The 15,937-nt window shown below is 58.6% G+C and overlaps 1 protein-coding gene across 1 annotated transcript in view; it reads right to left on the minus strand.

The window, feature by feature from the left end:
* CYTH1 (cytohesin 1) overlaps positions 1-15,376 on the minus strand; it is a 63,109-nt gene extending 47,733 nt beyond the window's left edge. The window contains exon 1 of the mRNA XM_053910741.2: positions 15,220-15,376. Within this exon, the coding sequence (XP_053766716.1) occupies positions 15,220-15,241 (22 nt within the window). The 5' untranslated portion in view covers positions 15,242-15,376. The remainder of the gene's footprint in view (positions 1-15,219) is intronic.
* Between the last annotated feature and the right edge of the window lie 561 nt (positions 15,377-15,937).

A 15,937-nucleotide genomic window follows, 5' to 3' on the forward strand; every position in this document is an offset into this window, starting at 1 on the left:
CAAGTTTTATGTCCCCCTTTTTTTTTCAGGTAAAGCCAGATTTTTTTTGACTGATGCAGAACGATAACATATTAAAAACATTCTTTAACAAACTCACATATTATGCTTACATTTAATAAAAGCTTTTCTAAGACTTATCTTAAAACTAGTTACAAACCACCTGTCCACACCGCTCCTTATTCCCTCCATTACACTGAACACACAATAAAACACTTTCAAGGGGAAAGAAAAACCGTACGACCTGGCATTCCTCTCACGGGCACCACCCAAGGGAAGTGACAGCGTCCACATGATGACCGCAAACTGCACACAGTGACGCTGGCGTGCCAGGAGGGCTGACCGAGAGACGTGGAGCACCCCACCGTGGAGCACCCCTCAGCAGAACAGAGGCGCGACTGACGGCCCCACGGTGACCTCCAACACTGCGTGCGGAGCGCCCTCTGTAGGGTCCCGTTCGTACAAGATCCGGGGAAACACGACTGACCCGCGGGCTGGGCTGGGCTGGGCTGGGCTGGGCTGGGCTGCAAATGGGCAGGGGCACAGACCCACGGAGGAGAGCCCAGCGAACCGGACACCTGAGAGGGACACAGTTCACTGGGCGCAAATTATACCTTCACGTGGCTACTTTTTAAAACCACAGGAAGGGGGAACCTGCAACCTGTGCGGCTACCAGACAGACAGACAACCAGCTCATCACCACTCGTGACCTTTAAAGGTCAGTGCTGGCGTCTCAGGTTGCCGTGGACGCTCCCTGCAGCCCTTGTGCCTATGGAGGACGGCCGCTGCGGCTGCCACTGCCCGGGCCCCTGCTGCGTGGTGACCCCCAGCGGGTGTGCAGGAGGCACCTCGCTGGACCCTTCCCAGGGGGCCCAGAGGCAGGTCTGACGCGTCGTCACCCCAGTTCTGTGCCCTTCGGTAGAGAAGACAGGTCGTGGGTCCAAGGCCGGAGCAGCCAGACTAAGAGCCGTGGCTGACCCATGACAGCCTGCGGCAGCGTGGCGGGCAAAGGGCCGCAGCAGCAGCCCGAGGCCGCGGGCGAGGCCTGCGCTCCGCTCAGCCAGGAAGTCCCGGCCGGCACGAACCTGCCTCCCTGTCTGACAGAAAGCAGCCCAAACCCACCTTTGCAGAACTAAGTCACGGTTTGTGTGGGCTCACTGCCAACGTCTCTGACACATTTTGGGGATGCAGATGTCCACACAAAGGCCTCACTCACTGCAAGGGGACGTGCGCACGCCGAGAAGTTTGGAACACGAAGCCCAAGCAGGGCCCGTGCCCGACAAACGCGGCAGCAATCGGACCTCAGCAAGCCACCAGGCGGCAGCAGGTGCGTCCTCACTTCACGGGAGCTGGAGCTCGGAAGATCGCTGGCCTGGGCTCAGCGGGGGGGGGGGGGGGGGGGGGGGGGGGGGGGGTGCGCGGGGGGGGGGCGGGGGGTGGAGCCCACACTGCACAGAGAAGCCAGCTCTGCCTCCGGGGAGGGCCAGGTTGTCCTTCCATCCGGAATGGAAGGTCCCTGAGAACTGGGGCAGCTCTCAGCCGAGACCCAGAGAGTGTCCGGGCCTCAGGGGCATTCGAGGAACGTCAGCTAAGTAAGTGAATTAAAATGACCGGGGGAGAAGCTGACGTAAAGGGCACTAGGCGAGGCCGCAGGCCTGCCCAAGCCCGCCCCACCAACGCTGGGAGGAGGGAGAGGAAAGCACAGTCAAGTTACATGAAAAAGCCAACAGTTTTCAAAAACAGTTCAATGTCGGGAAGGGCAAATTAACAACTATCATGTATACTGGTGTGAAATGTGAGCGGACAGAACTCTCTGGAAGGCCATTTAGTAGTACATATCAAGACTGAAAACAGAGAGGCTGACCTCACTGACCCAGGGATTCCTCTCCCAGGAACCGGTGTGAGAAAATCAGATATGTGTGCAAACTGTCACCACCAACAACGTTACAGGGTTGTCTGTTACAGGAATGAAGGAAACTTCCAAGTAACCATTAACTACGGCGCACCCGCCCCGCCTCGGGCCTCGGGCCTCGCTTGGCAGAGACGGGCCGCGGGGGCCCCAGCTCCCCCACACACCTGTCACATCAGCCAGCCAAAGAGACCGCAGCACAGCCTGTGGGCTCCCCGGGGAGGGGCCGGGAGGCCTCCCCTATAAAAGGTGCCAGTTCCAGTCCTCGACTCCACACTGTAGACCAAACTGTCCAAGCTTGGCCACCGTCTGGGCCCTTTCCTGTCACCCGTGGGACTGGGGGTGGGGGAAGCCGCGCTCTGCTGCACTGCGTGTCGTCACCAGCCTGGTTCTGACCCGGTGAGAGCCAGCCCCTGCCCCAGCCCCTTGGAGCCGCGGTGAGCCGGCCACTGCCTGCCCCTCCCATGAGGAGGACGGGCTCCTTCCCTCCCAGGTGCCACTGGGAGGGACACTGTCCACGTTCACATCCCAATGGCTAAGAAACACATACACTTGAACAACCTACAAAGTATTCCAAAGAACGGCTGGGGCTATTTTTTAAGCTTATTTTTTAATCCTGAAGTTGAAAAAATTTTTTAACCTATTCATTAACCCAATAATATCCAGAAAGAGCTTATGGCGGGTGAACATGTGGGAATAGGTACAGAAAAAAACCGAGAGGAAATTACACAGAAATGTTCACGGTTCTGGCCCCACGGGGCTTTGTTACACACTCCCCCGGCTTTGCATGTGTTTGCAATTTTCCGCAGTAACAACTTTTTCAAGTGCTGAAGTGAAGACACACACAATTGTAGCCAATCCCAGCACCACCGTTGCTTAAAGTGACTTAATTTTCAGACTACCTCCCGCGGCCCTAGAGGACAGACTGAAAGCTCCTCAGAAGATACCTTGGGGTGGTGGCTGGGCCTCAGCTCTTCACAGGTCTGTGCCTGGCAGCCCCTGTCCCAAATGGGACAGGGACGGGTCCTCTTGGTCACTCCTCTGCTGTCCAGACCAGGGCTCGAGATGGCACCGTCCGGGCTGCCTGATACCAGAGCCGAATGAGAGAAGGTGTGTTCTCAAAGGAACAAACAGTAGCCCTGGCTGGTGTGGCTCAGTGGATTGAGTGTGGGCCTGAGAATCAAAGGGTCGCTGGTTCGATTCCCAGTCCGGGAACACGCCCAGGTTGTGGGCCAGGTCCCCAGTAGGGGTGCGCGAGAGGCAACCACACATTGATGTTTCTCTCCCTCTCTTTCTCCTTCCCTTCCCCTCTCTCTAAAAATAAATAAATAAAATCTTAAAGTAAAATAAAATAAATGAAAGGAACAAATACACCGCATAGACTGGGACCCAGAAGAGGGGAAGTAGATAAACTTGGTAGCTATAATAGGCGTTAAAAAAAAACCCAAGCCTGGTTATTTTTTGCTTCTCTGATCTGCTGAGCCTCTACTTCAAAACCTCTGCTTGAAAGTGCAAAACCCTCTAAGGGGATTCTGAATGGCCCAAAGTGAAACCACATCACTCAGCCTGGTACAGCCGGAAGAAAGGATGTAACAGGCAGCCAGCTCTTCCTACAGCCCTGGACGCACAGCATCAGGCCGTCACTTCACACCAGGGACCCAGGACACGAAGGGGACCCTCTCCGGCCAGGCCAGCCGAGGCCAGGGCCATGCGCCGGGACCCCGAGGAGGGCAGCGTGAGGTCCTGAGACGGGTTTTCCACACGGGGGCTTCTCAGATTCAGGGGCTTGGAAAATAACGTGTGCATTCCCCCCTCCATTCCTTCCTCCTTGGGGCCTCCCCGGGAGGATCCCGGTTCACGAGGCACAGCTAGAGCGGGGCCCCAGAACAAACTGCGTCTTAAAAACCTCCCCCAGGTGTGCCTGCAGATTAGTCAAGGATGGGAACGGCCATCCGGGCCGCAACTGTCTGGACTGCAGGCTTCGGGGGGGACAGTAAACAAGCCGCTTCTGTAGTCCGTCTGCCTGGGGCACCCGGCAACTCCAGCTGCAGACGGGACCCCGCGGGCCTGCGAAGTGCCCGGGTCTTTCACAGATTTGCATGTGTGACCCTGGCCTCCCATCCAAATCACTAGGCTTTTCACAGTTTAACAGAGAACACAGTGGCATTTTACTAGTTTAAAATGCCTTTTCTGAAGCAAACGAAAATCCACTACGAGTCTTAAGATTTTTAAACAGAAATAAAAAGTAATTCTACACAGATATCAAATAAGTCTGATGACATCACGTCTCGAAATCAAAATTCATCCCAAATACAAGCATTATGGAGCCACCCTAATTTTTATTGATTACCACAAAGACTCTGCTTTTCTCTGCGTCTTCCACACCCGTCCGTAAAAACTAAAACGGCCTGGCCCATCCCCTCTCCCTGCTGCCCCTCCTGGCCCACAGTTCAGCCTCGGTTTCACCGTGAGGGAATTCTTAGAAAGCGTACAGAGGTTCTTCTTTTCCCGCACCGATGTCAGCTAAAATACAACACGTGCATTTTTAATACACAGGGCTTATGAACAACCTGGTTTTCACTCGGCATCACATGGCCATCCTGCATGCCCACAGAGGCAGCTCCCCTGCTGCCCAAAGGGGCACCGAACTTCCTGCGACGTAAATATACAGCGGTGGGCCACCCCGCCTCTTCCTGGAGAACACCGAGTGGTCCCCCAGTTCCGACCCCCTTGGCAAAGCCACAGCTCACACCCTCGCAGCCAGGGGCAATGTTAAAGTGCCCCCGTGCCCCTGTTCACAAGCAGCGGTGCTACAGCACACGCGTGTGCCCACTCCCAGGAGGTGACTGCAGCACACGTGTGTCACCGGGCTCTGGTGGCGATGCTGCAGCGCGTGTCCCAGGACAGCCGCACTTCCCAGCCTTCTGAGTCCAAGCTGATCTGAGGCTCTGCTTTTCTCCAGGCTGCTGGTCTGCAAGTGCAGCCAAGTCCCCTGGGGCCTGTGTGTTCCAGCCCTGCCCCTCCAGCCCCGCCCCTCTAGCCCTGCCCTCCAGCCCCGCCCCTCCAGCCCTGCCCTCCAGCCCCGCCCCTCCAGCCCAGCTAGGGGCTCAGGGACGCTTCCATCACCTGAAACAAGGGTACATGCCCTCTGCCACCAGAGGAAGTACAAAAGCATTTCTAAGATGGGCAAGGAGCACCCGCACCTCTGGCCCGACGACAGAACGACACAGTCGGTGTGGGTGGGCTGGTGACCGTGGGCTGCAGAGGTACGGACGCATGCGGGGTCACAGCGCTGCCACCCTGCCTCCACGGGCGGAGCGCTCTTCTAGCACCAGAAACGCCTACCAAAACGAGAACAAGGCTGGGCCAATACCATAACCCTCACTGCCCACGGGGACATTTCCCCAAGGAGAAAGAGACGCGCACCGAGGTCTCGCCGCTGATCCCGGGAGGGCGGGAGCGCCCTGGGCACAGAAGCAGCAGCGTGGATGCGGAGGTGTCCACGTGCTCCTCCTGGACCACATGGACCTGCTTTGCGACATGGCCAAGGGGAACTAAGGCTGCAGATGGAATCAAAGCTGCAGTCAGCTGACCCAGAGACGGGAAATTACCCTGGGCTGGGCGGTGGCTCCTACATGAGCGCAGCGTTCTTAACCATGGAAAAGGAAGGCAGGACAGCCAGTGTCAGAGTGACGAGATGGGACAGAGATGCGACCAGCCACTGCCCGCTTCACAGATGTAATGGGACCACAAGCCAAGAGGCGTGGGTAGGGCCTGGCAGGTGGGAACGGCAAGGGCACGGACTGCCCCCAGAGCCGAAGGAGCCGCCGGCCACAGCACGGTCTCGCTGCGAGGCCCCCGCAGACTCGTGACGCCGGGACAGTAAAGTAATAAATGTGTGTCCTTGTAAGCCACTAAACTTGTGTGACTGTCGCAGCAGCCGTGAGAAACTACTCCAGAACATCCAGAAAAGACCTCAAGTCAAAGCCGCGTTCTGTGAGAGGCACAGCTTTCCTGGTCTTTGTAATCACAAGAAAAGCCATTACCATTTTTAAATTCCTTTAAGACACATGCCCTCGCCAAACCCCTCAGTACTCCCGGAACGAAACGCGGACCCGCACCGCAGAGCACCTGCCGTGGGCCGCATGAGCCCCTGCCAACGCGTTTCTTCACCACACTCACCTTTCAGGAACAGAATAACCCAATTTTTCTTCTAATATCCCTTTTTAAAGATTTGTACTGAAACTCTCAATGCATAGAGAGTGTCCCCATAACCCACCCAGTAAGTCAATACTGAGGAACTTCCCACTGGTCATTACTTCAAACAGAGCAGCAAAACCAAGCCCCAAATGAGCCACAGACGACAGAAGACTGAAATCGGGCACCGTACCTGGGAGGCAAGAGGAACACCTTCCAATTCCAAATGCAACTCACCAGTCACAGGCGGATGCTAGCGATTTCGATGACCTTCACTCCCATACAAAACCAGATGGAGGCAGGGGTCAGGGTCACTCATTCACGAACTCAGCCTACAATGGGGACCCGCTGGCACACCTCTGACAATGAGAGACCAGACCTCTGCCTCTGGGAGCTTCCCATTTCAGCTGCCAGAGAGCCTCCACGGGTGAGGAACATATGCACCAAAGGCAGTGAGTGCCGGGGGGTCCAGCAGGGATGGGGGCAAGCGAGGGGGGGGCACCCAGGCTGCGTAATTAATTGGGCAATCGGGTGAGGTGTGGGAAGAGTGGGCATCTGGGCAAAGGCTGGTAAGAGAGGGTTAGCCACGAGGATGCGAGTTGACAAGTACTCAGTGAACGGCTAGAGAGAAGCTTGTGGGGGGAGACGTAAGCTGGGGGTGGGGGCGGAGCTCTATGAGGGGCAGCTCCCTGGGGCCTCCCTGAGGCATCGGCAGCCCCTCCTGTGCACCACGGATCTACCAGAGAGGGGGTTCTTTCTGGAGTAAGACCACCATCCAGGGTGGCATCCCTGATTCTACTGGGACACTATAAATGCAAAAGTAATCTTTCCATTCCAATCCCAGGGGCTTTCCAGGGTTTCATTTCCTCCATGCTCTGTCTGAACGCAGAGAGAAACCCGCAGAAGTCTCGGCCCAGGTTACTGCACAGGCTGAAGGCCCATCGGTGGTGCAGAAGAGGCCGCCAGGCTGAGAAGCCACCCTCCTCCTCCACTGTAACGGCAGGTGTCACCCCGGCAGGGTGGCCCCACATAAAGGCAGGAGGCGTGTCCCAGGCCCCCAAACTGCAGGCGCCTTGCAGGTGCATCTACAGCTGGGCTGACAGTGGCCAAGGGACTGCAGGCTGGCGTGTGGGGCTCCCTCCAACAGTCCTGAAGCAGCGCTCTCCCCGAACGGTCAGGGGTCTGGGCCCGGCCCCACCAAGGCGCTGTCACCTGGATGGGGCCCTGTTCTTAAGCAGCCTCTCCTGCCCTGGCCAGCGAGGCTCACTTGGCTGAGCATCGTCCGGCAAAGTGCAAGTCGCCGGTTGGATTTCCTGGTCAGGGCACACGCCTGGGCCACGGGCCCGGTCCCGAGTTGGGGCGCATGCAGCCAATCGACGTCTCCCACCTCGATCTTTCTCTCCCCCTCTCTCCCTCCCTTACCATCTCTCTAAGAAACAAATAAATAAAATGTTTACAAATAAAATAAAAGTACACAATGTAATAGTCTGTGTAAAAAAAAAGCCGTCTCTCCTGCGAGGAGACAAGGCCGCGGCCACAGCCTGGGGTGGGAAGACCCCGAACACGCTCTGACCCCCTGAAGAAACCCTCTTCTGCCCCCGTGCTGCCCCTCCCCATCACCAAGCTTCTTCCTCCAAAGGCCCTTCCCGGCTCACCTCCACAGGTGGAAAGGTTGCTGTGCGTGGCTGAGGGACACGCTGCAATGAGGGGGCGTGAGAGGCACGGTCGCGGACGCTCACCTGCGCCTGGCCACCTGGACTGCTTGCGCAAATCCTGGCTGCCCCAGCGCCACCCGAGTCCTGCCTCTGGGGCCGTCAGGGCCAGGCTGCACAACTCCGTGACCTCAGCACTTGCCCCAGTTTTCCCAGTACGGCCCCCCAGGCCAGGGACAGAGAACTGGCTTCTCGGCAGGAGCCTGCACAGCCCTCCGATCTCAACCCTAAGATCAACAATGGGCTCTTTCAATCAATCTGTTTGTGGCCTGCAGCACGGGTTCGAACCCAAAACTGTCCAAACGCTATCAAGACGTGGATTCTGGAGCCCGATTCCAGGAGGAAGGCGCACAAGCCTACAGCAGCGAGGAGACAGGGTGGGAAGAGCAGGCAGGATGGCGCGGTGATCAAGCACAGACTGGAGCCCAAGGGTCAGTTCTGACGTCTCTCCACCGACCTGCCAGGTCACCTCCACAAACACCAGTCTCGAGGTCTCCGGCTCCTTACCTGGAGATGGTGGAAGGACGTCAGCCTGAGTCCGGTGCTGGCCAGCAGGTCACCACGGCGACTGCAGGGACAGTTCCATGGTAGCGCCTGCCCTGCACACTCCTCCCCTCTGGCCTCAATAGGCAGTTTGTGCAAAAATGTATTTCACTCGAAAAGCGCTGAACACGGGGGTCCTCCCGCTCCCTCCGCCCTCGCCGAGCCATCTGGCAGTCCTCCTGCGTGTCAGCCCCTACACCGGGAGCTTCTTGAAAGCAGGGCCTGGATTGCAAAGCTCTCCAAAGCCCAGCCTCAGGCAGGTGCCCTGACGGGCTGGACAGACAGACACATCTGAGAGGTGGAAAACAACACAGACGGCAAGAAGGGGAAAGGAACCGAATGTGTTTTTCAAGCCTGGATAACTGCGGTGACAAGCAAACGGTGACGGTGCTCAAAGTTAAAAAGGAAAAAGTCACAGGGAAGCCTGGAGGAGCCTGGAGCGGAGAGCGAAGGCGGCCCGCAGCTCCCAGGGCCGGCTGGCCTCTGCCCACTCTCTGGCCTGAAGCTATCTCTGCCACATTCACCTCATTGGCACCAACCCCTCTTCCCAGCCCCAGCTCGTCGGTGAGCCGTCCTCTGCCCACGCCGGCTCCACCCAGCGCTAGGCAGGCCTGCTCCCTCTGGCCACGAGGCCTCCGCGCACAACCTGCCTTCTAGGCTCAGAGCATCCATGACTCGGGGCTGCTGGTGCGCGGGGGTCGCCCACGCTGTCCACGACCCTGCGAGGGCGCTGCTGCAGGGGAGTGACTGATAGCACCAAACGGATTCCAGCGCTCACGCCAGCACCAACCACCACAGTGGGACTGGGACGACGAGAGGCCTGCTTCCGAAAGGAAACCTTCCCGAAGACAGAAGAAGTGGCCCACGTAAGACTCACACGAGGACGGCGGTACCCCGACCCTCTGCTAAGGGGGTCCGGCCTCGCACAGCGGCTGACGGCCACTTCCCCATGGCCAGAGGGCCAGTATGACACCACCCTGGGCGGGCAGGAGCGCCGGGAGCCCCTACGGCCGTCAGCCTGTACTGCGCCGTCCTAGCCAACGCTCCGAGAGAAGCAAAACACCACCACAGCAGTTTCGGAGGATGTGGACTCGCCTCTTGACTGTTTCTAAATAATTTTCCACCTCCTCCAGGCCTCCGTTACTGCAAACGAAACTAAGCAACGGTAACTCGAGGGACCATCGGAAAGCGTGAGGCAATGGAGCAACGACGGCTCAGCCGAGTGCTCTCTCGGGAGCCCGCTGCCCAGGCCTTTGATCTGGGGGTGGGGTGGACAGAAGGGGCGAGGGCCCTCAGGAGGGGAGACTCAGCCAGCCTCTGCCTCACCTGGCCCCTCCCTCCTCCTCTGCCGAGCGGCCTACGTGTTCACCTGCTGTCACCTTTGAACCAGAAGGCACTCCCCTGGTTACAGAACGTCCCCTGACCTTGGACGCGTGGGATATATGAGGAAACCCTCTTTGGCAAGACCGTTCTGAGGGACACCGGGGACATTTAGAAAGCAGCAGCTACGAGCCTTCAGACCCGGCGGCCCAGGAACTGCCGCACTGGCGGTGAGGCCCCGGACCAGTGAGAGCCACTCCCTCGCAGCCTCCCCTCCAGAGGAAACGCTTGTGCCTGCCCGAAGCCAGTGCAGTGTGCCGGTGGAGAGAGCTGCACTCTTCACGACAAAAGCTGAAGGAAGGTATGAAGTGGCTCCCGCTGGCATGGCCACAACACCCGTTCCGCTTTTCCGCACGATGGCCCTAGTGGCTCCTCGTTGCCTTTCACTTCGTTCGAAACAGTTTTGTTAGATTGTAGTGTGACAAAACTGTCTTATCAGTGTGCATTTTTTAAAAACTTATCAAAATTGGTGAATTTTTATGTAGCCATTTTTTAAATTTTTTTAAAGATCTTATTTATTTTTAGAGAGAAGGGAAGGGAGGGAGAAATAGAGGGAGAGAAATATCAATGCGTGGTTGCCTCTCACGCACCCCCTACTGGGGACCTGGCCTGCAACCCAGGCATGTGCCCTGACTGGGAATCGAACTGGCGACCCTTTGGTTCACAGCCCACGCTCAATCCACTGAGCTGCACTAGCCAGGGCTTCAGTGGCCATTTTAATACAGAAGATGGAAGAAAATATACAATGTTTTGGCGTATTGTGCTTTACTGTTTCAAGAAAAGTAAAAATGCAACTGAAACGCAAAAGGTTTGTGCAGTGAGTGGAGAAGGCGCTGAGACTGATGGAACGTGGCAAAAGTGGTTTGTGAAGTGTCCTGGTACCAGGGACGTTGGGGCCAAATGATCCTTTGCCGCGGGGCTGTCTCCTGCATTGGCAGATGATCAGCAGCACCCCGGCCTCCCCCGACTGGAAGCCAATAGCAGGAGACAGCGACATGCTCAAAATAACCAAATCAATAAAGTCATTGGTGAAAATGAAAAATGTGTCTTTTATTTTACGGGAAAAACCAAACAGACTTTTTGGCCAACCCAATACAATTGGTCAAAATCTGACCCAAACCCCAGTCAGAATGAACATATATTTTCCCCACGCTTAACATGAGTGAGAAAAACACTTGACAGAGGCCATAAAAAGAGTTCATCTCAGTTAAGTAAAACACCAAACCATCATCCCGCACGAATGACCCGGTCACCATTACACACACACGCAAAGAAGCCTTCCCGACCTAGCTGAGAATCCAGTTTAATGTGGTGCCGTTTCGTAACCATTTAGCGTGTTTTTGTCGTGGAAGCTCTCAGACGCCGGTTCTCACCAGGGACACGTCTGCAGCGACAGTGGAGCACGCGCCCCCACGTGTCGCTCAGCACAGGGCGACGGGTACAGCCCTTTAGAAAGCAAGCGGGCAGCACGCATCGAGAGTTCTTCCAATGTTGACAGCCTCTCACACGTTAATGTCCCCCAGGAGACCTCCGTCCGGCGCGAACTGTGACTACGGTAATCTCGTGCTCCAGGTTTTCTGAGAAAGCCCTGACTTCACAGAACTGTGTTCTTCTCAATAACGACAAACCATCACGTGCGTAATTCCGCTGGAGAATGCCAGTCGTCGGTATCAGGGAAGACCCAGGGCAGCGAGCTTGGCCTCAGGTCACACACGGGCAGAAAGTGTTCCTGCTCGGTTTGGGACGGAGGGATGCAGATGAGCGCACAAGCCCACTGAGCGGCCGAGCTGAACTTTTGCCATGGGAGCCCGGCTCCGTGGCCGGCCCCCTCAGCAGCACTGGGCGGCTGCCGTTGGGTCCTGCTCGGGAGGCACCGACAGGTGCCAACAGCTTCCCCGGGCGCCAGAGCCCTCACCCAGCAGCCCGAGGCAGCACCTGGCCCCACGGGAGGTGTGCGCCCTGTTAGGGTCTCATGTCCACTCCCTCCCACGGGAGCTCTCTCTTTTCAATACTCACGTGAGAGACAGGAAGGGAAGAGGGAGAGCGAGAGAGCCAGGGACAGAGACAGAGAGAGAGCGAGAGCGAGAAACACCGATGTGAGAAACACAATTGGTGGCCTCCTGTATGCGCCCCGACTGGAACTGAACCCACAACCGGGAACCTGCCCTGACTGGGGATCGAACCCACAACCTTTTGGTGGACAGGACGGGACGGTGCTCCAAACCAATGAGCAGCCGGCCAGGGCTGGAAGTGCGTCTCTCAAAGGGCAACCCTCCCTCACAGCGCAGAGATGAGTCCGACAAAAAGCTAATGAAAGGCCAGAGGAGGCGACGCTGTGTTCAGGAGGTAGAAGCCTCGAACAGCTCTGCAACTTCAAGTGAAGACCCGTGCTCACACTGGACTGTGCTGTCACCGCTGGGATACAGGGCCGCGGCCACTAACACCTGGATGTCGCTACTGCTCGGCCCTGCCACTCTCCGCCTCACTCCAGTCCTCAGGGACAGGCGACCTCGGGCGCAGGACGCCTGGGGCCGGAGGCCTGTGAGAACCGGCGAAAGCGGAGGACGCCAGAAGCAGTCAACCAGCCAACTGCAGCTTAAAAATCTCCACTCAAGTTCAGAGTCAGCAAGAGGAACTGAGTCACAGGGCCTCGCGGCACACAGGGCACCCTACGAAGGCACAGCGCCTCTTCCTTCCGGGAGCGAAGTCCAGGAAGTACAGCGATCTAACAAGGAGGCAACGTGACCCTAAACTCCCAAATCTTTCCGGAGTTCAGAGACAGGCTGGGGGATAAAGACCAATCAGCCACAAGCAGCGTGAACGGCTCTCTTAAAATGTCAATTAAGCTTTTAGAAAACCACTAATTCCACATTTTTCAAAGACAGACACACTTTAAAATGACTTGTCTGACCCCCAGCCCCGCACGTCTTGTCTGCAGGCAAGAGCACGTCCCCCTAGGTGTGTGGTGGGACCCCATCACCTGCCCGGGGCCCCCCGAAGGAACACCTCGCGGTTCCAGGGCGTCCGCAGCAGGAAGGGTTCCGAGCCCGGGGGCAGCCGGGGCCACAGCGGCTCCAGGGAGGCGAGCCCAGCCTTCCCTCCTGCTGCGGGGGTTTCCTTTGGGCAGGGGCCCTCTAAGACTTGCTTTCTCTAGAATAGTACAAATGGGTTACGTTCTGAGCGTGTCTGACACCAAGTGGCAGCTAGGAGATCACAACCCTGTCCCCAGACCGAACGGAAAACCTGTGGCCGTGTCCTAGGCTGACCCCCGAACCACAGGGGCGCTTTAGGTGCTTTCTGAGTGCGTAGCAGACATTTCCTTTTGAAATGCGGGGTCTGAGTAGCCGCCGTATGTCTCAAAGGAACCTCCCTGTAAAACCTCTGAGGGAGTCGGGCAGTTCTGGAAACCGAGGCCCACCTTGAAGGACTCAATCTCATTCTCCGTACGGCCACCTTAAAACTACGAGGGACGTTCTGTGTGATGAGCCCCATGGGTGGGGAATCCTCTAATTCAACCCTTCTGGTTCCTTCAAAACACAAAGAAGATGACTTTATAGAGAGAAGAATAAACTTTGCCCCATCCTGATCTGTGCTCGGTGGAGTAACTGCCCCCAAAGGCACCATGTGCTACTCCCAGGGCCTGCGAGTCTGGTACCCCACGTGGCGAAGGGGCGATCACAACCGGGGCAGAATGAAGGCGGCGGACCCTCAGGCTGGACTCCCGGGCGGGCTGACGCAACCCTGGTAAGAAGGGGGAGGTCAGGAAGGCAGGAGACAACACTTCGCGCTGGCTCTGAAGACGGAAGGAGGCCACCAGCCAAGGAGCGCCCGCCGCCTCCAGACGCCGCGGAAGGCACGGAAACGGATGTCCCCTGGAACCTCCAGAGAGGCACACAGCCCTGCCAACACCTAGACTGTGGCCCAGTGAGGCGAATTGGGACTTGACCTCCACGCTGCGAAACAACGACCGATGTGGCTTTGAGCCCCCGCGTCCCTGCTGATCTGTGGCAGCCGCCACAGGAAGCGAGCACACCCTGCTTCCAGCGACCCCTTCCTCAGCACATTCAGGTCACGCCTGGTGGCCAAGCCCTCGCCGTGCTGAATCGACCACACCAACCGCTTCCTGCCCGGGCAGGCGAGTGCGAACACCAGGAGGGGGCAAGAAGAAAGCCTGGCAGGACCCTGGGTCTGAGAGGGATCAAATGGCGAGAGAAGGTCGAGAAAATAGCAGACAAGAAAGAAGAAAACGCTGAACAAGGCTTTTCAGAGGCAGAAAGAGAGGGGAGGGGAAGAAATCCTCCAGAACCAGCCAGAGGGTTTGGGGTTCTTTGGGGTTTTTTCGATCACAAAGAAAAGCACACGTGGCTTTTACTTGGAAGGTAACTAGGGGACATCTGATGGGCACCCATCCCGGATGCGCATGGACCTCAGGCCGTGCCTGGGTCTGGCAAGCAGCTGCGAGGCCCCCTGTCTGTGGCTCAGGGTCAAGGTGCAGGTGATAAACCCACCTCTTCACCAGTCAACAGTTTCTCAGCGCCTGACTGGTCAATAAGCCGCGTCAGCCACTGGACCCGGTTCCCTGCGGCCACAGAAGCATTTCGAATCCTGCCGTATCTATCTGTTCTCCGCTAGCAAACCATAAGAGTTCACCACTGTTCCGTGTGCCTTTCTTCTGAATTTCCTTATGAATAAAATGTTAAAATTCACTAGAGCACTCCAAATAACCTTTTGAAACGCCTAGCATTTCAAGCCATTGTTGGGAGGGCACCGCTCCCTGCTGGCCAGCAGATTCTAGGGTGAGGTTAGCGGGAGGAAAGCTGGAAACTCTCCGTTCTCAAGTTTTCGCTGTCCGTGAGCACCGACGAGAACGCAAACTTGGGTCCCCGTCCCCGCACCGTCAGGCATCCCCGGCACGCGTTTCTGGATCAGCAGCCGTGTTGCCACTTAACGAGGTCAGCAATAATTAACCCGGACCTCGCGGGCGGCCAGGGGCCGCAGTCCCGGCCCTCGACAGCACCCTACCGCCCGGCAACTCGGCCGCAGAAACGTCCCGGGTGAAGTCTGTCCACTCCGGGGTGGTTTGCTGTTTTCTCCTTTTCGTTTCAGACAAAGACAGGGACCGGGGCACACAACTTGCGAATACCAAAAAGGGCCGGAAACTACGGAGAGCGCACACGGGGGCGCAGGGGAGCCTCAACGCTCGCGGAGGCACTGCCAGGCCTGCGCTGGGTGACAGCGGCCGGCGACCCAGACACTACGACCCCGGCGACTCCGGCCCCGCGACCTCCGGCCGCCTCCCCGGAGATCCGAGCGCCCCTCAGCCTTCCGGCCCCCGGCGGCTCCTCAGCCGGTCCGGCCCCCAGACTCCCGTCCCTCACCACCGTCCCCGGGAAACGCGAGCCGCCCGAGGCGCCGCCGGGCCGGGGAAGGAAGGGAGTGAGGGAGGGGGCGTCCGCCGGACGGGCCGCAGGCAGTACTGACCGTAGCTGTCGTCCTCTTCCATGGCGCCGGTGCCGGTGCCAGGCTCCGCGCCGGGATCTCCGCTCGCCCCTCGCGTCCCGCCGCTCCTGGCCTCGCTCGCTTCAGCCAAGCTCCAGGATCCGAGCCCCGCCCCCGGCCCCGCGCCACCCGCTGGGCGCCCCGCCCGCCGCCGCCTGCGCCCGCACCCCCGGCACGCGGCCGCCTCCCGGCCGGAGCCTGCGCACGCGCGCCCAGGCCCCGCCCCCGAGCCTACCGCCCCGCCCCGTAGCCCCCGCGCGCACTCCCCCTCATCCCCGCCCTCTGGACCCCCGGCACGCGACAGACCCCCTGGCACGCGCCTGCGCACGCGCGCCCCAGGCCCCGCCCCTGGGTCCGAAGCCCCGCCCCCCGCTCACCCGCGCACTTCCCTTCTCGCGGCCGCCTCCCAGCCCGCGCCTGCGCCCGCGCTCCCGCCCAGGCCTCGACCCCGGGCCCGAAGCCCCGCCCCGCCCCGCCATCCCGCGGCCCCAGCAGGTTTCGGGTTTCGCGTTTCGCAAGGGCCTTGCAGGACCTCGGCGTGGCGCACCCATCCAGGCCCGTAGCCCGCAGCCCAGCTGCGCACAGAGGCCGAGGTCGTGTGCGGCCACTGAAGGACAGGGTGGTCCTGGCTGACGTCAACTGCGCAGGTCCGGCCGGCCCCAGCTTGCCCCGGGAGGGCTGGGTCTCTGCAAGAGGCCGC

This window comes from Desmodus rotundus, chromosome 9, assembly GCF_022682495.2.
Source record: "Desmodus rotundus isolate HL8 chromosome 9, HLdesRot8A.1, whole genome shotgun sequence".
Classification (NCBI taxonomy): Eukaryota; Metazoa; Chordata; class Mammalia; order Chiroptera; family Phyllostomidae; genus Desmodus; species Desmodus rotundus.